At 38.7% G+C, this 22,266-nt stretch overlaps 1 protein-coding gene across 2 annotated transcripts in view; it reads right to left on the bottom strand.

Moving 5' to 3' along the window:
* Positions 1-5,724: 5,724 nt before the first annotated feature.
* The window catches only part of LPIN2 (lipin 2), a 43,890-nt gene continuing 27,348 nt past the window's right edge, over positions 5,725-22,266 (bottom strand). For both annotated transcript variants that reach the window (XM_058020141.1, XM_058020132.1), the window contains exons 6-20: positions 21,081-21,204; positions 20,132-20,453; positions 19,791-19,890; positions 18,812-18,999; positions 17,538-17,631; positions 17,131-17,200; positions 16,941-17,030; positions 16,135-16,217; positions 14,900-15,044; positions 13,991-14,139; positions 13,448-13,534; positions 12,111-12,263; positions 10,949-11,063; positions 10,170-10,273; positions 5,725-9,859 (exon numbers count right to left, since the gene is read on the bottom strand). In XM_058020141.1, the coding sequence (XP_057876124.1) occupies positions 9,715-9,859; positions 10,170-10,273; positions 10,949-11,063; positions 12,111-12,263; positions 13,448-13,534; positions 13,991-14,139; positions 14,900-15,044; positions 16,135-16,217; positions 16,941-17,030; positions 17,131-17,200; positions 17,538-17,631; positions 18,812-18,999; positions 19,791-19,890; positions 20,132-20,453; positions 21,081-21,204 (1,969 nt within the window). In that variant the 3' untranslated portion in view covers positions 5,725-9,714. The remainder of the gene's footprint in view (positions 9,860-10,169; positions 10,274-10,948; positions 11,064-12,110; positions 12,264-13,447; positions 13,535-13,990; positions 14,140-14,899; positions 15,045-16,134; positions 16,218-16,940; positions 17,031-17,130; positions 17,201-17,537; positions 17,632-18,811; positions 19,000-19,790; positions 19,891-20,131; positions 20,454-21,080; positions 21,205-22,266) is intronic.

Raw genomic sequence — 22,266 nt, 5'->3', positions numbered from 1 at the left:
GATGTACAGTGAATTTGCACTGATGGAAGGAGCCGCCTCCACCCCGTTTCCCTGCCTGTGTTTCTGGACCTGAGCATTTGCACGCAGTCAGCAACTGCATGCTCATTCAAGGGGGGCTCAGCTCTCTTTTGTCCTTTCTGTCCCATGCCTTCCTAGGGCTCAGAATGGTAGGGACAGACAGGAAGGGTTGTTTTCTGTGTTTTCAAAAGCCAGGCGTATAATACGCTTTTTCTTTGCTTTAAAAACATAATTTCTTGTTACGTACAAAAGGCAGAGAAGCACTTTTCCTTTCAGGATATTTTTCACTCTCCTCCAGAAAGCTGTGTTCTCTAAGAAGCTGGCTCCAGACTATGTATGACTCAAGATTATTGTTGCCTTTTCTAAAAATGACTCATGGAAACAAACAAAATGAGCTGAGTGCTTAGGGAGACCTAGCTGCCAAACATAAACTTTTTGTTCCACCTCCCCCCCAAGTGAGAAATTTTTAAGAATCAGCAGCACAAGTTTAGTGCTGAGAGTTGCAAATCAATTATGTAATCACTATCTATCATTTAATTATTGTCTAACTGCTCCAGGAGATTCCTAAATCCAACCCACAGATCTTCACAAGCCCAGTTCTGCTGATGGGACAGGGCCATCTTCCACCAGAAAGTTTCCCTTTAAACCCAGGATCTGCTGCTGCCTGTGCTGGGACAGTTTAAGCATCAAAATGCAGCGTAACTGGTACTTGTACACTGCTGTAGGGCATTCCCCAAACTGTGTCACCGCAGGGCACAACCCCAGCACCTTATTTTGAGGACACTTTTGGAGGAAAGCTTCCCATTCATCTTGAGCTGTGTGGATGGGTAAAGCTATGTCCTTTTACAAGGAACCTCTATCTAAGATTCCCACCTTCGTTGAGAGGGAGTTTTCCTTAATTTGCACTTCCTTGGTAATTGCTGTAATCAGGGTAGGTGGTTTGGTTCCTCCTAATTAGGTTATTTTCCTGGAGCTTACAAGGTGGAATATTCTGCCAGCTGGGAAGACCACAGGGATGTAGCCTATCAACAGGCAAAGGGAGAATGGAACCTGAGTTTGTATCTGCTCCAGTCAGTGCTTGGATTAAATATTAATAATGCAAGAGCTGGAAGAGATTTGGGCAAAAATGCATTCATAGGCCTGACAAGGGTTGGCTCCACCCAGAGCAGCCCAGCTTCAAGGGAAGGAGCAAGAGCTCTGCTCCAGAATACCTGAGCTTTTACAGAGCATTTACATCTGGTGAGAATCAGCAGCAGCACAAGGAAAGGCCTGCACTGAAAGGAGCATTTCTCACTGTGGGTTTATGGTTTGACTGCCACATCCAGGAGAATCCACAAGGCTCAAATAGGAAGCATCTGTGAACTGAGAAAGCCTTAAAAAAAATTCCAGTAGGTGGGAGCTCTAAGATATAGGACTGGTGCCTGTCTCACAGATGACAGTGCTACCTTTTAGAGCTGCTTTGTAGGTAGTTCAGTAATGCAGTACATGAGAATTGCAAGACTCTTAGACAACACAGTATCTGTTAGGCCCAGTGCTCTAATTTGACATCAAAAGAGGAAGAAACTCAGAAAGAAGAAACTCATCTTCTACCAGGCAAAGCTCTGCAGGCAGATGTGTGTCTGACAGTCCCTCAGCCAGTCACAAGGCCCTGTGGTTCCTAGGGACTGCAAAAATCCAAACCAGATCAGTCTCCAGGGCAGCATCACTTGTGAGACAGGTGAGTTCCCAGAGGCAGGGCTTTAGCAGCCAGAACATCTGAAGCCAAGCCAGCATGCTGACAGGCAGAGACACTTGCCTCTGGCCAAACGTGGCAAGCGTGTCCTAAAACCCCAATGTGACATATAAATCAGTCATATCCCCAGGAAAGACTGCAGCAAAGCAGGAATACCATTTTTCACTGCAAAAAGTGTAAAAAAATCCCACCTCATTATTTTAATTTGCTATTAAGACCTCTGGAGACAGCAAAGACATTTTTCTACTGCCCACTTTGAGAACACTTAAAGCTATGAGGACTTTCTGTGGTACTCTATCACATTTCCTTTCAGTGTACACCAGGCTAGTTGCACCAACTTTGTGCAGTGTCACTGAGCCTCCAGTTGGTTTGATGAAACAAGCTGGCCCAACAAGAAAAATTAAAAATAGTCAAGCAAGCTGTAGGTGGAAAGCATATGAAACAACACCCATCACCACCCCATGCAACTTTAAAATGTGCTAGGAATGCAAGGTAAAGAGTTCCCCAACTACAATCAGGAGATTCAAATCTGGATTGAACTCTTTCCTGAGAATACAGCAGGCATTTGGAAGTGATTGTTTGCTGATTGGCTAAGTCCTTGTATTACAGCCCAGTAGTGGCCATGGGTCTCTTTCACTAAAACTAGAAATGTATTTACGGTCTCAGCTTGGAGATGGGAGGAATCTGCTCTCCACTGAGACCTTCTCAGCAGGTACAGGTCGGCTGCTGGTTGCTCCTGCATAATGGCACAGAGTTCAAATCATCCAGCTACCAGGAATACCTGGGGGCAGTCTCCTGTCATCACAAGACAGACTTGTGCTGCAGCCAACATAACCTTTTTGCAATGTGCCCTGCAGACCTGGGATGCAGAACAGCAGCCCTGCCAATTTTTTGTATATGGGAGATTTCAAACAACACCTTGTAACATGTTACTGCATAACCAGGTTTTGGCATTTATTTCACTGTCTTGATTGTGAAAAAAGGAACATTACTAACATTTTTCAGCAAAAAGAACAGTGCGTTTCAAAGTATGATTTAGGTATGCGTGTCTACACATATATTAATGCATAAATAAAAATAGTCTCAAAGGGGGTGAGAAATATCCAGGAACACGAAGAAAGTGTGTGACAGAAAACAACTGCAGATATGTCCAAATAAAGCCTACCTCTTGTGTAATGCCTTCATACTCTTTTGCTTTCCAGGGAATACAGCAGCACTGTAAGCCAAAAATTTTGTTCTCTTCTCCACCACCTTTAGAACTGCAGTTTCTGCCTTCTCAGTCAAGCTTGCACGTAGATTTAAAATGAGTTTTCAGTATCAAGCACTGTGTTACATACACTCTGTAGTACATAGAAGTTCTGCCAACACAGCTCTTGTCCATCTCAGTTGCTCAGTCACTGCCCTGATTCCTGGCAAAGATGGAATTTCAGTTGCAAGGGACCTACAACCATCACCTATTCCAAGTGCCTGACCGATTCAGTGCTGGACAAAAGCTAAAGCATGTTGGTTAAAGGCATTGCTCTTTGCCTTTAATGCCTCTTAAACACTGTCAGACCCCTCCTGGGCTGCACTCCCCTCCATCCATCCTGCTGGCATGGGGTGTTCCCCAGTGACTGAGAGTGTGGGCAGCCAGCCCTTCCCATGGCCCTGGCAGGATCCCCCTCTTTGTGGTGCATCAAAGCAGCTTCAAGTTCAAGAGCATGGGGAATCCAGGGTGGCTTCCAGGGAAAAGGAAGCGTCCAATGCCATGTGGGGAGTGCACCTGGCTGCCTTACACACAAAAGCTTCCATAAATGCTGTAGTTTGGGGATCTCTGGGGGTTGTTAGTTGTTTGGACTTTGTTCATTTTTACCAATCACTGATCTTTGCATTTGTCCTGGTTCTGGCTTGGACAGGGTTAAGTTTTGCAGCAGGGGTGAGCAACTGGATATGAATTGTATGCTCTGTTCCTATCACTGTTGTTACTGTTCCTTATTCCACTGCTGTTTCTAGTAAATTGTTCTTATCGCAACCTGTGATCTTTAGCTCTGTGTGCCTCCAGCTGTCATTTCCAGCCCTCCCCAGGGGAAGAGAGGGAGCTGGAGGAGGGGTGAGAAAGCTCAGTGGTCTGGGTATTTCAGTGGGAATACAAAATTGGGGAATACCACTCCTAAACCATGACAGCACTGCAGAGCACTCATATCCATCTAGGACAGGATGGATAGGATCCAGCTCTCTGCAAGGCCTTGTCCCTCATGAGTGAACAGCTTCTCCCAGTTTGGCATTGTCAGCAAACTTGCAAATGGTGCATTCAGCTCCTGCATCCAGCCCACTGATAAATATATTGAACAGAACTGGCCCTGGAATTGAGCCTTGAGGAGCACCACTGGTCCACCCATCACCAGGCAGCAGCAGTCCCTTTCCCTTTCACCACAACCCTTTGAGCCCTGCCCTTCAGCCAGTTCTAGACTGAGCAGCTCATGCTGTTGCTTGTGATCACCAGAGCAGGTACACAGGAACTATCATCAGAAGTGGGAAATGTAAGATTAGAGGCCAGCAGGGTAGGAAGGTGAATTAAAAAGAGAGGGCAGGGAAAGGTTGGCTAAAAGATATGACCAGAAAGAACAGGAAGTGTACCAGTGCTCAAGTGTGACAGAAACACTAGTGGGGGTTTGATTAATTTAAGGCAAGGGAAAGGAGCAAAAGCAGCAGGGGACTGCTTAGGAAACACATTGCACAGGAGTGGCCATCCCTGCCAGGCAGAAGACCCTGGCAAACCCTTGCTGTGCCCAACAGTGAAAGCTCTGAGCACACAGCACAGGGGACATGTGCCCAGAAAACCCTGCTGAGCTGGCTCCGTGCTCAGCTCACTCAGCTGGCAGCAAGGGGGAGCATGCACACACTTCCCACCAAAACAGTGCAGGGCTGCAGGTCCTCAGTGCACAACTGCATGACACAACTCCAGGCCCAGCGTTCTGCTCCTGGAAACAGTGATTCTGTTCTTTACACATTGAAACCAGCTGCTCCAAGACAGAAAAATCCATCCACAAGAACAAGACCACCCTAGTAGGAGTGCACTACAGTAAGATGGATACAGGAGAAACAATGCCAGCTCAGAAAAGTTTTTGCAACAGATCCAAACATTTAGCATACATAGGACACACCACCCTTGTGCTGCTTGCAGTGGCAGAGTCACTCACTGCAGCACCAAGGATGCAGTGGGACCCAGGTGTGAAGGATGGGCAGTGAGCAGACTGGTGGGAGGAACGAGTGCAGCGTGTCAGCAGAGTCATGGGGAAACCTGGCAGGAGCACAGGAGGTGATAGAACACCAGCAGTAACACCAATGATGCCACAGAAGGTCCAAGAGGCACAGCATCACCGACCTTTTCATGCAGATCCATCATAATTGACTGAACAGTCAGGTTTTCTATGTAGGCTGCTAGGTGGTTGCATTTATCAGGTGCAGCAAGAGACCAGGAAAATTAATTTCTAATGAAAGCTTGAGGCCCCTTTTCCAAGACTGCCTCACAATATTTGCTTCAAGTGATTTAACAACTGCTATGGAAGACAATACTCTTTGCCTTGAAAGGGAAAAGTTAACTTTGATTGAAATAGGATAAAACTCCAAATTAGGGCAGATTTACAAGAGCTCAAACAGCACTTACAACTTTTTATTCAAAGCAGCTTGTAGATTCCCAAGTCATGCCTCTGATACCTGATATTTTATATTACCAAGTGCATGTTTGCTCTTTATTATAGTTGTAACCCAGTATTGGTACTGGCACAGAAGTTAAGCTTGATGACAGCCATTTTTTTATCAGCTGTATAAATACTCTGAAAAAAAGTAAATCGAGTCTGAAAGAAAGCAAATATACTGTATCCTGAGAAGACCAACTTGAATTCTATGCTGAACATAAACACAATTTTAACAGTCCCATGTTTAGTCATTCAGCAGTACAATAAAGGAATTACCAAATACAAAGTAAAGAGGAATTTCACTTAAAGTCTGTTTTTATTGTGATAACATTGTTCCGAACATCAATAAACATTGCACTGAAGTGTGGGTTGCTGTACCCAAGACAGTCCAGTCTTAACAAAAACCACTGTATTGGTATGATCACAGATTTGACATTTTAAACACACTACCTTATTAGTGATTGGGTTGCTTAATAATCAAGTATTCCACATCTTCAAGATAAAAATGAAACAAATGACTGAAGAGAGTTTTCCCACCCTCAAAATAAACCAACATTTTAACTTTCATCTGGAAGTAATTAACACTGTAAAAAAGTCCAAACAATTCCTTTCTATTTAGCAAATTTTAACTCTGGAACTTAAAATTTCTTCAGACAAAAGTGACACTTTAAAGGCATCTCAAATTCTCTATCTGTGATGTTTCACAAGGAATTTGCATTACAGTCATTTAAACAACTCATCCATATGACAGCATTTTCTAGAAGACTTGCATGAAATATTAATATGAAATCTCATCTCTTTCACGTTTACCATAAATGGATTCAGAGTTTGCTTCAGAAGTCCCATAATGGAGTTGACACAAGTGTTAAAACTTTTCCAGTTGAAAAGAAAAAAAAAGGGGTTTTGGAAGGCATATACCGATGACAGAAAGTTAAGAAGACATGAGCCAGGATTGCACATGCACTTGTACACTGTTGGGAATGAAAGCCCAATCTTCTGAAATACAAACATGCTTGGTACAGTAAAGAAATTTAAAAAATTAAATCCAGAAATGCATACCCTTTAAACTGCTGATCTTTAAATCATTATACAAACGGGTAATGTCCAAGTCACTAACAAGTTTTGAATTGCAATGTTCCTTATTTACTCCCAGACAGGTGTCATTGGCTCAGCCTTTGAGGGCTTCCAACGCTAAGAGGATCTGCATCTTCAACAACACAGTCTTAACAACAGGGGTGTGTGTGTGCCCACAGCCAGGCACACTTAGAAGTTCCTCTTTCACAGAAAGAATGATGTAGCTTGCGCTAATTTTACACCAGCATAGCACAACTTGTTCTCAAACATTCGTTTCAGGCCACTTCTCTCCACTAAGGTAACAAAGGTCAAGCTAACACATAATTCTTATTTACCCCCTCCACGTTCATGTTGTGGCACAAGCCCACAGCTTGATCGCAACAAGATGTCTGCTCTAGAGTCAGTAAAGTGCCCAGCAGCCCCGAGAACACAGGTACACAACAACAGGCCCCATATTCTGTCCCTAAATGGGGTTAACAAACAATCTGAAAAGCTTCAAATACAAGCCAGAGTTAGAAAAACCAAACCCCCTGCCCTACTCGTATCAGAAAGACTCGGCAACATTTACATTTTATCAAAAAACAAATATTAAACTGTAGCTGTTACAGAGAAAAACCAATCTGTTTTTTTAATTAAGCAACCTTTTGGACACTCCTACAATGCAAAGTGACATGCTAGCAGAATGAGGAGCTCTCAACAAAACTCACACAACCCCCATGTTCATACCAGCTGAAAGTACATGTATTTGGAAATATACCTGATACTATTTTTTTCCACACTTCTCATTTACTCAAGACCCCACCTTGAAATCCACAGCTTATCTTTACAACAGTCTGAAAAGTTGAAGGGAATTGAAGGGGGGAAAAAAAGTGAAAAAAGAATATCAATCCAAAACGACACAGCCAAACCATGGTAACAATCTGTCCCATTTGGGAACTCATCATGGTTTCGTGAAGTGCTTTAATTTTTAGAAAAGCTGTGTAATACCAGGGCTACCAAGAGTAGACTTAAGCATGGTAAAGCAAATTTTGACAGCCACAAAAAGACTGTTTGAGGAAAGGCTGCTTCACTTCCTTTATGCAAAATAGAATCTTTAGATATAATATTTAATCTTGTAATTAAAATACTTTATTATGTTGGATTCTTATTTATTAATTTTAAAGTATTTAAGTGACTTAAAAGCTCAAATCCCATTGATATTCAAAGCACTTGGTGATCATGAAAATTTTAGTTTCTAATGAAATCTATGGGATAAAACGTAAGAAAAGGGGAAAAAATACATGGAATGATGTTTGCAAGCTTCTGACATTGAAAAAAAAATACAAGAAAAAAGTAGTAAAATATCCTTTGAGTTGAATCCACAGGATTCAACTCTCTACTTAAAGACTGAGTAGACTGGTGACCAAGAACCACAGAAGTTGTTGTTCTCACAGTACAAAAATGAGGATGCCTTTCAATTCACTGACATGCATGACACACCGTGACAGGTAAGTTTTTTTTATACCACTCTCCTTCTCCTGCTTGAAAGAGATTCCAGGTTGATTTTGCTTGCCTCCACTCATTATCCAGTGTTTTATAAATGCAGAAATACACAAGAATTTTATCATTGTGGGGGGGGAAGTAATTTCATTTATACAGTGATTTATAAATGCCCCCCCCCGAGCAGTTCACCAATTGTCCAGAGTTAGCTGATGTTACATCAGAACTGAGGGTTAGGACAGCCTGACAATGGAGGAAAAAATACTCCTGGAGGGGTGTAAAATCCTCTAAATGTCTGCTTTTGCAGGTAGCAAAACCGAGTGATCTGGTGTTTAAATGACTGTAGTCCTTAAGCCCTTTGGGCTGGTGGAATGATATATTCTCACATAGTTTTGTCCAAAAGAAGTTAAATGCACTAATTCAGCTTAAAAAGCAGCCACCTTTGCCTTCAAGTACTTTTGGAGAAAGTCAATTAGCTGCTTTTATAGCTGATAAACACCAGAACTGGAATGTAATTTGTTCACAGGGTCTGACTGGAACCTGAGGAATGACCAGCATGATGTTTGCAAATAACCCAAAACTTCTTAAAAAGAAAAAAAAAAAAGGAAAAAAAAAAAAAAGGAAAAAAAAAGTTTTATTCTGCTCTGCAGCATTTAACCATTCTCACAGCTGGAACCTCACTACTGAGTTGCATTTTCTTCCAGCTACTGAAAACCTGCAATACAGAAGTCTGGAAAGACCTGCAGTAGGCAATTAAAAAATTAAATACATAATTATTTTTTAGTATTGCAATTCCCTGAATATAACCTATACATACACATTTTACTGGCCTACACAGCATACACACACATACACATTATATCTGTGCTGAAAAAGGAAATAAAAATGCCAGTTCCCCAACTCTTACAGAAATGTTCCAAGATTTTTCTTGATGAAAATTTAACATGACACAGCACAGCCTGAAAATAACAAAAGCCATACAAGTGTCTGAAGACAACTTTCATTTTAACAAGCTCATGAAGTAGTTTTAACATTGTGTGTAAAAAAAAAAGTAATAAGCAGAGTTAGTTCGAGTGTCGTTTGTATAAGCCCAGTCTTGTACATGTAACAAAAGGCATATTTACATTTAAAGAGGAATTTTATGTCTTCAGAATCTGCCAGGCTAGCAAGGTCTGTACATTTTCTGTATTCTAGCTGAGAAAGAGCACAGTGGTCTTAGGCTCTGGCTCCTTTCAAAAATGGCCTACATGCCCATCTGAACATTAAACCACATTTTTCATAAATAGGTCTGACATTCTATTTGGCAGTTTCCATACACTTTTTGGCTTCATTTTAGAAAATATACTTAAGACAACATAAAAAGAATAATCTGTGTTTACAATAAGGTCTGTATTAATGAAAATGCAAAGTCATATTTTACCTCAGTATTTAGTTGCCCTGAAGCACTTGGGTACCATGACCATCAATGACAGGCCAATCTCAAGTGCCATAGAACAGGTATACATTAACAAACAATAAACAAACAAACACAAAAACCAACAAACCCTCCCACAAAAAAAAAAAGACAGTAGCTTTGCATTTTCTTTGTTTTAAACCAATGAAATTAAAGTGATTTCTTTAGTAAGACTTACGGTACCAATATATAAATTAGCATCCTCATTAAGAAAGTTCTTCACATTAAACTGAAGTTGAGTAGCTCAATATGAAATTCCATCTCCTGGTGAGAAGTACTTTTCAGGCCAGGTCATCCATGTTAAGGTCAGGAAGAGGCTCCCTCCAGTAGCAAAAAGAGCTAAATTCTGGGCACGGAAATGCAGAATTCTGTTCTTTATTAATCAATGGGAACACATATTCCACAAGCTCGCTTAGTCTGTAATACCTGTATTAAAGGAGAAGAAAGACCATTATTTAACAGTCTAGTTACTGTTCAGCTGTAGTCAAAAGCAGCTTTAGAAGTCCAGACCAGAAAGTTCCAGTCAAATAAGGCCCCACTACCACAAAAGTGATTTTCAACTCTGTTTTTCCAATTGTCATTTTGAAAAGTTTCATTCAAGTATCAAAAGCTCTAAGTTCCCAGCAAAGGTTTTTCACATTTCACATGTAAAAGGAGATCACAGTCATAAATGCAATTATTTAATAATCCCATTTCTAAACACTTTGTTTAGCTGAAATAACAAAAATGGTCTTACGAAGACTTGTTTCCCTTAGTCTGTTCTTGGATCAGTTCACCCTTTGGATTCACAGTAAATATTCTGCAGTCAGGAACTCCCACTTGCATGTAGGCATATACATCCTGCAAAAGCACCAATACAAGTACATGCTTCAACATTTTCTTATTGAATGTGGTAACAAGCAATTTATCAATGGAGAGAGAAAAGCTGATCCAAAAAGGCTACAGGTAAAACTGCCCCTTAAAAAAAAGCCCTCAAACAACAGTAAAAAAACCCAACCCCCAAAATATACACACACTATAAAAAAGTATTTCCCCTGCCCCCAAACACTTAATTCTTGTGCCCAAGCCTAGGACCACAAACATGCACAAAGTCTACACCACACCACTCCCTGTGACAATATTCTTCTTACAATACCCCTCTCTCACTTAATTACAGAAGCACTGAACTGCAGAGAAAATAGAGGAACCATACAACCAGAAAAGGGATTCAAGACTGTAAAGCACTGAATTAATGCCCTTAGGTCACAAAGCAGTCAAAAATACTTTAAAAGAATTCAGAAAGGTGGCACATATTTATTAAAGTGAGAATTCTAAGGCATCTTTGTAACCTTTCTCATATAAGCAGTTGTAGCAACTTAAGTAAGTATCTGCATGTGGCTTTTCCCTACCAAACCCATAAAAGCAGCAGTGTCCCATTTCCATATTCAAATTTTCATAAACACAAAAAGAAAAGCCTGTTTATTTTGCTTCTCAAGTACATGCATTTTAACCATTCAGTTAGAAAGGGGCACTTACATTGGGCCTGTTTCCAAAAGCAGCATAAAAAGGCTGTTTGCTGGGAGCAAACAAATTCTTGATATCATTCAAACATTCGATTTTGAACTTCTCAGGCTTCTTTTCTATGACTTCCCTAAAATAAAATTTCAACAGTCAAACTCTAAATCATGATTTGATAAAAGGTATCCTCCTTTCCCCATTTATCTGGTATTTATATTCTCATTGCTTCCTGTTGCTAGCACTGGTAGTTATAGAGACAGTGCTAAGTAGCTCTCCAAGAACAATACAAGAAACAATCACACATTCCCTCTTTTCCAACACCTACAGTAAAAAAACCAGATGAATACTGTGCATAGGCTAAGTATGAATGGAAATGGAATTCCCAGCTGTGAATGCAGCTGTGAACTGCTTTTCTGTAGCTGACTATCTGAATCAGAAGATCTAATCAACTACACATAAGAGTGCTTGTTACAACTCCTATCTCTGACAGAAGTGCGTAAAGCCCATTACATTAATGGAAGTTGCTGTCATTGCTACTCGTGACAAAATAAAAAAAAATAAACAAAAAAGCCCAACAAAACTTAAACAGACAAAATCCCCTCCACAAACAACCAACCCCAAACACCTGTCCATTACTAGCTCCTCCCACCAAGATTAAGCAGATTATGGCTGGTCCAAAAGATCAACTTGGTTGAACCATACCTAAACTCCACACTTTTTTTAAGCAGCTGTATATGGAGCAATCCCAACACCACAAGATCCTTTCACATTACAGCCTATATTCCCCAGATTTTTTTTTCTTTTCTTTCTATCTTGTGTGGTGACAATGCACTGCAAACCTTGAAGATATACTTGAAAAAGACAAAAATGTACTGATATAAACAGAACCTAAGAGTCATCAGTCATGGACTAGATGAATAAAGAGAAGGGAAAATGAGTTCTTCTTGGACTGGTATGTTGTGTTTTGTAGCCATTTCTAAAATGCCCACAGGAACAGAAGTATACATGTGAAATTCGGACAAAACAGAGTTTTAAAATGATCACTAGAGGGACATCAAGTCTCAGTAGCAAATGTAGTCCAGAGTGGAATGTTTTGTTACAGTTGTAATGCCAAATACTTTTAAACTTCTCTTTCTCAGAAATGGGGAGGGAACTGACACAGGAACTTCCACAGGCTTACCTATGAAAGGCAGAAAACAAACTGCTGGGGGACAGCATGAGAGGGCCCCTGGGGAGAATTGTTCCTTTGTCATTCACCCAGTGCAGGTATCCTCTGGTGATATCTGCCATCCCAATGGCACGGGCAGAACAGTACAGGAACTTGTAGCCATTTCTAGAAAATAAATTACCAGCTTAGTTCATATTCCTGCTGGAGTTTCTTTGCAAAGGGAAGTATACAATTATAGCAATGTCCAGAGGCACCAGTTTAGGTACTGAATTGCTGCAGAGCTCTGCACACACACAAGGAAAAGACTTTTCTATTGTTAAAAGAATCTGCAAGGCATGTAGTAGTTTAAATACACAACTTAATCAAAACTGAGAAACAGGAAGTGCAAACATAATAGGGATGGTAAAAGTCAGAGGACACAATTAGGTAGACTAGACAGTATTTAAATAAGTGCCACACTGGTTTTATTCAGCTTCTTTCAGCCCAGCTGTAGGATGACAGCAATTATTTAAATTATCTGCATCACAAAATAATGGGTGCCAGATCTCCTGTCTTTTTCACGTTGTTGGCAGAATTTGCAGTGCAGAGTGAACGATGGATAACAACAAGCATTCATTAAGCCCCTAAATTCTTCCTGCAGACTTTGTATGTTCATCTGTTACACAGATTTGTATACAGTTACTGCATGCACAAAAGGCTTGAGTGTTTATGTGCATTTTCAAAGACTTGATTCAATTTGGCAAATAATTCCAGAACTGCTCTTCTGTTATGCACTGAATAAACAAAAACACCCACCAAAGCCACCCAAACAAAACCCAACAAAACAGTAACATTCATGTTACCTCCCATGAAGCACAAGGGGCCACATGAAGGCCAACAATACATCCTAAGACCCCAAATATTTTTGCGGAAAAAAAAGACTACTAAAAAACAAAGACAAAAAGTTGATTATTTTAATTTAATTCTGAAATTTCTAACAGTTGGTCAACCTCAGTTAGCAAGTTTTATTTCTGGTATTTGAAATAAGTTGTTCCACAACATAAAATCTAACCTAAGGAGCATTCACCTGACTTTGGAAGCAAACTCATTAAACCAGAAAACACTAATGCATTGGAAGGACACTATTTGTCTGAGAAGGGAGCTAGTAAAAGTGGTGGCTTGAATTCCTGTAAAAGTATAGATCTGTGGAAAGAGCTTAGTTTCATTTGTGTATGACACAAGTTGTTCACTCCAGCATTTCAACCAGTTAATTTTAATAAACTGAGTAATTTTTAACAACTATCCAATTACTTATACATTAATTCCCATATTCCAGAAAATCCTACTTGTTTCATAGATTGCATACTCACTCGTTTATGGAATGATAGAGTTTTGCAATGCCCTGATGAGTCCAGTCCTTGCCAAACTGAGGGAGGATATGCCCCAAAGCATCAGACCTAAAAGGAGAATCAAAGGCACATGACACGTGGTATATGAGTTTTGTTAAGGACAACCACTAATGAACATACAATTTAGAAAGAATATTTACAGAAATATTTCTGAAGGTCCTAACTATTTAAAAAGAGAATTAATAAACAGTCCAGACTGAGCAATTAGTGGGGTCATACAAGTCAGTTTCCAAGTTAACCCGTGGCTGAAGAAGAAGTCGAATAGAGGGAACAATCACACGGTAGATGTTATCATCTTGGCATTATTCTTTTAAAATATACTTTCTGGTCTACTTCAAAGGCAAGTACAAATTAAAATAAAAAGCAATGTTATTAACAAACATCCTTTAATAGCTGTCTTAAATAAAGCTTCTTTGTGTTGTTTTGAAAAGCAGGATAGGATCAATAAAGCAAGATTAAAAATGAAAAAAAAAAACCACAAAGAAAATCCCCTAAGATACTTACTTGGTGATTGTTCCATCAATGTCTGATATGATGATTTTATCATTCCAGTTCCAGAGGTATATTGTTCCTGCACAACGGCAAGTCCCTTGGTACTGGGTTGTAATACTAAATACAACATCATTAGGGCCATCTCTGAGCTTCAACTTTGCCTGTAGAACAAAAGAAAATGAAAATGTAAGTTGCCCAACCTTTAGAATTTTTATGATTTTGGAATCATAAATGAGCTGCACAAAATGGCTCATATAGTCTTCCTTGTCTATCTTGATTAACTCATCAGAAAGTGAACCATGGTTTAACACAGGCACAGTTCTGCTGTCTGTTCCAAGGCTGTTGCAGCCTGGTTACATGTGTATGTCCACAGTTCTTGTACTCCTTACAGCAGCAGGAATTCAGTATTTCACAGTATTTCACCCTCTGCCACTTTAATTCCTGCACTACAGCAGACTTGCAGCACTGTCAAACTGAACTCCCAGTTTGCCATGGGAGACAACAGTATTTTTTACTTAGTGGATGCTTTCCTCAAAATTCTTCTCTGATGAAAATCATACATTTAGACAGCAGCAGAACTAACTTTTAAGTTAAGTTAGACCACAGTGAATAAACTGCACACCAATTTAAATGTATGCTATTACACAGATGTGCAGATCCCAGGATATCCAAACTGCAGAAGCAAACAATGCCACTTTTCTGGCAACATCTTAACATAGAAGTTTGATTATAGAACTTAATAAGAAATTACTATTTCTTAATCCAAACAGATTCTTAAAGAAAAAAAAACAACAGAAAAAAAAATCAGAAATTCCCTGCAGCTGCCTACCCTTGCACAGGAATACATGTTAAATTTCTTTTTAAAGAAATTTTTTTAAGGATTTTGAATCATCCTATGCACAAGACAGGCATGCCACTTACTATCTGGTCTGAAGACAGTCTAAGTGACTTCTTATAAGATGGAACGTTCCCATGGGGTGGATGCTCTGCTGGAGCAGAATCCATTTTCAGGGATTCCTTCAACTCCTGGGATGCTTCATCACTAGAAGAATCATCCTCTGGAGGCCTAACGTGACATCAACCAGAATAAATGTAAGCTACATGAAATCCTTCTTTAACAGAGTAAGATGCTTTTGCCAGAGTAATTTCTGCTGAGGATTTGCTGCACAAACTAAGGAAGTCTAAGGTCTAATGAATGCCCAGATAAAGCCAGTACATGCCAGTAAGCAAGTAAAACTTGGAATGCCAGTACTGGTGGAGCTCTAAACATGAGTATTCCAGCTGGCTCCACACACAATGGGTTTAGTAGAGAGACAGTGTCAGGTGGTCACTAATACTGTGCTGATGAATTAGGGAAACTGCAGATGAAAAGGGACACTGAATGGGTAGCAGGGCTTCATTTTTAAAAAAAGCTGCCTCAGTTACTATGGCATTTAAACTGTGGGTGTTAGTGGAGTAGCTCACCTTTAAGGTTATTCACAGACTTATTTTCCTGCTCATTAGAGATTTCAGGATTAAAAGCAGCATTTAGTTTCTCTGAAGTATTAAATCACAATATATTTAGTTCTTTAAACTTTTAAGAAACCAACATTTACAAGTACCTTTGCAAAATCATGCAGGTATATACACATGCATAATAAATACCCTAGAATGGGAGAGTTGTGCTTTTAAGCAATCATAGCTGTCTACCACAACTTGGGCAACATGTGAACTGTAATGAATACTATTTTATTGTTTCAATTATTTAATGTTACAAAAAATTCCACATGGTTCAAATTATTAATACAATATTAGGCCTTCACAAAAGAAAAAAAAGTATTACAAAGTGTATCAGAAACAGTATCACTGTATTTACAGAGCGGTGGCCTATTGATAAAGATACCATGTATGTATTTTTCTGTCACTTCTGTTATGATTTAAGAAATAAACACAACAGCATTTAGGAATTAATTGTAGTGTGTTTGTAGTTCCTACAATGTTTGCTGTCACATTATTTTGCTGAGTTGTTTGCTATACACATCTGGTTCCTCTTCAGTAGCTTACATGTTTTTTCCCACAGTACATTACTACTGATTTCTTCATTCAAAAAAAGAAAAAAGAAAAAAAGGAAAAAGGCACTATTCAGTCCACAGATAAGTCTTCAGACAGGAACACACCTACTATTAACTTGCTCTTTTATAGTTGCTGGCAGTTCATTTGCTCTTTGCGTCTCGGTTTTCCCCTCTTTTGCTTCTGGTATCTGAAACAACATGATAATAAAGAATATATTGACATTTTAGGCATTTTAAACAAATCCAAGTTAAAAACAGCTACCAAATTAGTACATAAACTATATTAAGTCTCAGAATTACCATTCTACATAATAATTTCTAAAAGTTATTTTAAAAAAGGATGCTTATGAAGAAATCCTCTATTAAAGCTTTTTCTTATTTCAGGAAACAAAACTCTGTGCCAGAAATCGGGAACTGCTAGTTTAACATGATGAATTTAGCATTAAAAGGAGCTGTCAACCTTTGAGCTTATAAATCGCTTTTTTTTGTGGGGAAGTAAGTTGAGGGCCCATACTCAAGGTTAAGAAAGCTTAATTTAGTCTAAAATGGGGCGTCTCAGCTTAAGTATTACGCAGTGCAGCACCTACTTACTTATTTGTGTGTACATTCCTAAAACATACTGCAGTGACTGAAGAGTAGCTCTGATAACTGCTTATGGCTTAGAAGAAAGAATTTTAAGAATAATGCACAACAGGCAGATACAATAAATTTTGTTGATGCAACTAAAGCACCAAGCAATGAAGCAGTATTTGAGGCTAAATAAACAGATGCAGCTACAGCTGCTGCTGGATGAGCTGGCTATCAGTGGCACTGAGCTATATGAGCAATGTTTTGAGGTACTTCTGACAAATAACTATTTTTTTATCTTTCAACATCTAACAGAAAAAAAAATCCCAACAGGTCTCAGCCACCTGCTTAGTCATGCTTTCTTTCTTGCGCCAGAACCACCACCTTCCAGACTTCTTTGGCATCTTTTCTTTGACCCAAGACTCAACAGTAGCCTGAAAAATTAGACATGTTTTTAATAAGTATAGAAAAAAGAGATAATCAAGTGTTACTACATACAAAATTTTCAAAGAAAGTATGCATTTATCTATTTACCTTAGGTAAACTCTTCTGAAACACCTGCAAACTCAGAATCATTGGAGCAGCCAATGCCCAGTTATAATACCTGTTTTAAAACACGTCATTGGTAAGATATTACAAAATCTACAGATCAATAAATATCAGCATGAAAAGTTTGCCCTTGTGTTCAAAAAAACATGTATTTGCTGCCAACCACTAACAATAACATTTTCTGCAAGCAGAGTAATTTTATTATACAATTCAATATTAGTGGCAACTACAGAAAAAAATCTCACTTAAGCTAAAGCTAAATTTAATGCAAATCTTTGGTTCAAACAGATTCACACACAAACTGCAATGGAAGCTGAGAAACATGCTCACTTCAGAGACCAGATCTGAAATGGGATTTGCTATGACCTCATTACAAGACACTAAGAATTTACCTGTTATAAATCCGTATTACCAAATTAGGATTGTCTATGAGTCCAGGATTTTCAGCAAATTCATGATAAGTAATAATATGTTCCATGAATTTTTCTGCAATAGAAAGAGATTTTAATTAGAAAGCAATAACATAAAATCCCAAGACGTCTGATTAGTTTACATCTAGGAAAACCCTTTCTGTCATTTCAGAGTGCTGATCCTGCAGCATCACTAAAGATGTGCTAATTGAGGCCTACTTGTCAAGGCCTACCTGTGACTGCCTCCTCCCTACAGAAGAAGTCTTGAATCACTTCAACAGTCACAGTAAAGAGCATTAAGAAATAAGAAGAGGAAGGATGAGGAGGAACTAATTCAGTTCAAAGGAGAAAGAAAGCCATGCTTGTCCAGGCAAATTTTCTTCCAAAATTATGACTGCAGGTAAGGGGTTTACATACTACGCTAGATGAAAGGGGGAAGGGTGATGCCAGCTTTTCAGGTTTGGAAAACTACTACTATCACTAAGAAGCCTTTTCACAACTAGTTTCTATATGTGTTTGCAGAAATCCATGATTCACCATAAGATCCCTGCAACCAAGACATCCTTCTTTCCAATCAAATCCAGTATTGCTACCATGTTACCACAAGAACAGTCCTGAGTCTTTATTAATAAGCACCTAAATGTCACTTAAAGTATTAGAGACTGGATGACCATTTAAAAAAGTAATGTTAAAACATTGCAGTATATGTCCATAAAGATTTCATGCTCCTAAAAGCTCCTTCAAAAATACATAAACTTCAACAGTAAATAGACCAAAGTATTAAGAGAAAAAAATCAGCTAAGAAAAAACTAGAGGTTAACAATCATTTAGCATAGAAGTAGATCAGAAAACATAGTCCAACACAAAGGGGTTTTGAAAAAAAAAATGAAAAATAAGAAAAATTGTCAGGCAATTGGAAAGAAGATGAATTGTTAAGATTTACATAGGACTAAGCAAGGACTGTCAACCAGAAACCAGTGTAGTTGGTCAGATAAATAATATATAGTACAAAAAAGGAGACAGAAAGCTTCTCAAGATATCGAGTGGCCTTTATTAATATGAGGTTCAATTCTGCTATATCTGCTTGGCAAATGCTTGAGAATTTTAGAAAAATTAAAGACTTTCTATCCCCTTTTTCAACATGAGCATAGTTAATAAGCCAAAGTTTTGTAAGGAGGAAATCTGATCATTCAAGCCACCTCATTTGTTTAGCTGCCTGATCTCTATTCCTCTTTATGCTTTAGTCTTTCACATACCTTTAGAAATCTCTCCATTTTCATTGAGACCTCCACAAAGTGAAAGTGTAACATCAGGCAAGTCCATAGCAGAATCAGACATGCACTCTGTACCACTATCAGCAGCAGCACTTCCCACTGACTGTGGTGACTGGGAACCAGAAAGGGTATCTGACTCTGTCCACTGCCTGAAGCCAGGATCAGAATCACTAAAGGAAAGTCAGAAGTATTTTACTTACAAAAAAATGTAGATCTTAGGTTACAGAACACACTATATGATTACTCCCCCCAAAAAATCTTGCCTTTGAATTTTTTACATCATTTCACAATATAAATTTTAAAAAAAACCTAAGAAGAAACCCAGAAACACACACCCACACCAATCCTTCATAACTATTGGCAGACTGTTTCCAGTTCTCCTAACATCCACCCTCAATCTGGCAATAATTGCATTTCTTGCCTAAACTGGATCTAAATGAGAAAAACATTCTCTGTATTCTACTTCTGTAGAATAATACTGTGCTCCTCAATCTTTACCACAAAGTTGTAAAGTAAGAAAAAGGAAAAAAGAGCACTGCTTTTAGTGTTTTTAGAATGCTGTCTGTTGCAGAATGTACAATAGATAAGAAAAATTACCTTAAAAAAATAAAATCACATTGTCATTTAAGGCTGGAGTCACTAGTTTGATCCACTGAAAAGTTTACAATATGGCTGAACAAGAGCACTGGTACAAAAGCAGTTTAAATGTACTTATGTCTGCAGAGCAAACTGGTTACACAAAGAGGAAAACACAAAGTAGTCACCTCCCATGTGATCTTTCAATGTGTTTCTTGCCAAATTAGAATTTTCACAATGAGGTAAGTACTCAGTACTTCACAAAAGCCTAAAAACCTGAAGGCCAATTCTTTTTATCAGAACTGGCACATAAATAATATATGTAATATGTGAGTCGTGCAACTACAGAATTACCCAGATTTGCAGCATTTTACTTCAAGAGTACCTTTTAGGAAAGTAGAGTGCTGCAACTTCAGGTTCCAAAGCCTTTAGGTCATCCAAGTAAATATCATCAGGGCCTTGGTGATGACTTCGCTTGTGCACTCCTGTTAATTTTAACAATTAAGATTACTAAGATGAAGTTACCCAGACATGTTAAATACAAATATAATCATGGAAGGTTCACACTTATTTGTATGATTTTTAAGTTCCACAGTTTCATTATAATTTTAATCACATAAAATTTTAAATAGGAAAAACTAAAGAGGGACATTTATACTTTTTTCACTATAACCTCAAGTTTGGTAGATCACACTGAGGGTAAGAATCAAGAGCTTTATTCCATACCTTTCTTTTTTGAAGGAGAGTCAGTTTTTGCTGTTGGTTTTGTTTCTGGTAAAGGATCCATCAATATTCTGGACTGATGATCACCATCCATTGGCAATGGAAGCTGAGGTTCTATGATTGCAGAAGCAAGAGAGTCTTTAACATCCATCTGCTTTAGGAGCGGATGAGTTCTTGGCTCAGGTTTCAGTACTGTACAGACAGCATCTTTCACATCATCGTCATCTTCAACTTCATCAGAGCTGAGGATAACCCTAAAATGAGTCTTCTCTGATGGAGTAATGGTAGCTGTTCTGCAATGTTCCAGTTTTTCCTTCTTGCTTATCTGAAAAACAAAAGTCTAGTCAATCCTTTCACTCCACCTGTTTGCGTTATTCCATTCTAAACATTAAATTTGTACTCATGGTACAAGTTCTCGTCACACAGGGACACCAGAAAATAACTTAAACAAGTATTGTAGCAACATAAAACATGTTTCACCATATTAGCAAATTTCCCTGCAAAAGAATTTTCATAGGAGTTTATTTACAAGTTCAGTAAAGAAACTGGCATAGAGGAAGCACTGACTTGATCAAACCACAGCAAGGAGAAAGTTTAAGTGTGGATTTACCAGGGCCTTTTTAGATACCAAATTTATTCTTGTCAAGGCTACAGTTCCTCCAGAATGAAACAGAACTTACTCTACAATAAAGAAAATTAACTTCTTAAATTGTTTCCTTCAGGTTCTGACTAAAAATTCCTTCAGGTTCTGACTAAGAATTTCACTGCTAGGTTTTCTGGGATTACTTTGTTGAGCAACTTTTGAATTCAACAAAGCTAACTCTCTGCCTGCCACAAGGGGCTGCTACTTCCCCATTTCAGCTGTACAACAGCAGATTTCCAATCCTCTCCTAGGTAAGTCTTAAATATGCCCAAAGTCAGTTACAAAATTAGAGACAATAAAGACATTTACCTTGGTTGACTCTGGAAATCCTCCCCATGTCCATTCCATGTGAGATTCAGATCTGAGCAAGCTCTCAGCAGGCTTAACTTCTAGTTCTGAATCACTTTTAGGGCAGACTTGCTCAGAGAAAGGGCTACCAAATCAATAAGAGTGAAAAAAAAAAAAAAAAGAAAAAAGAAAGCCAGTGTTTAAAATGCATTAATGCATTTGTTGTCCAGCTACTGTTGGTAGAGTTTTCAACAGCTTAACAGAGCTTCAATTATTTGGCAACATGGCAAGAAGCCCAGCAGGGTTTTCAAACGGTGAGAAATTAGGTTAAAACCAAAATCACATTAAAGACATTAAAGGACTTACATAGTGATCACACAAAACAGATTCCTGCACTGCATCTGCAGTGCAGGAATAGCTCTCCCTTCAGTCCATGTTCCATTTTTCAAACAAAAGAAGAACAAAACTAAAAAGTTCATCGAAAAGTAAGACAGAAAATAGTTTTAAATTCCTTAGCTCTGTAAAAAGATAGCATTTCAGCTTACTATGCTGAGACTTGAATAATAAAATTCTTGCAAACATAACTCACAAGTGCACAACATCAATTCCCAGTGCAGGGAAAAAAAACATTCAGAAGATAACTTTGGAAAGGAAAAGGAAATTACTTGGAAACTTACGTCAGATGTGTTTGGACTATATGACCTTTAAAATTCATCTTATTTTTTCTACAGTGGTTATTATCCATAAATCAGAAACAGACATCTAAAATTTACCTCAGTCAAGATTACTTTTTAGCCAGAAGAACACCCTACAAAATGCTAGAAAGGAGCGATTTCAAAATAATTTAGCACTTAGGAAGTTAGAGATTAAAGGAAACTCAAGGTTTTGTCTACCCTTCCTTGAATAGGGCAATTATATTCCATATTATAGAAATGCTGCTCTTTTTCACTTTGACATTCATAACATATAATGGTTTGGGTTTATATAAACAAACCTCAGTATTTGAATTTAAACTGTAGGGACCAGAACTGGACACAGCCCTGCATGTGTGGCCTGACCAGCACTAAGAGGAGAGGGATAATCACATCTCTGTCTCTGCCACTAATGCCCTGTGGATGCAGCCCAGGATCCAGTTTGCCTTTGCTGCTTCAGCCATGCTCTGCTGCCTCAGGCTCAGCTGGCTGCCCCCAGGTCAGCAAGGCTGCTC

Source organism: Melospiza georgiana, chromosome 1, assembly GCF_028018845.1.
Source record: "Melospiza georgiana isolate bMelGeo1 chromosome 1, bMelGeo1.pri, whole genome shotgun sequence".
Taxonomy (NCBI): domain Eukaryota; kingdom Metazoa; phylum Chordata; class Aves; order Passeriformes; family Passerellidae; genus Melospiza; species Melospiza georgiana.
This window is presented reverse-complemented; position numbering and strand designations above follow the sequence as displayed.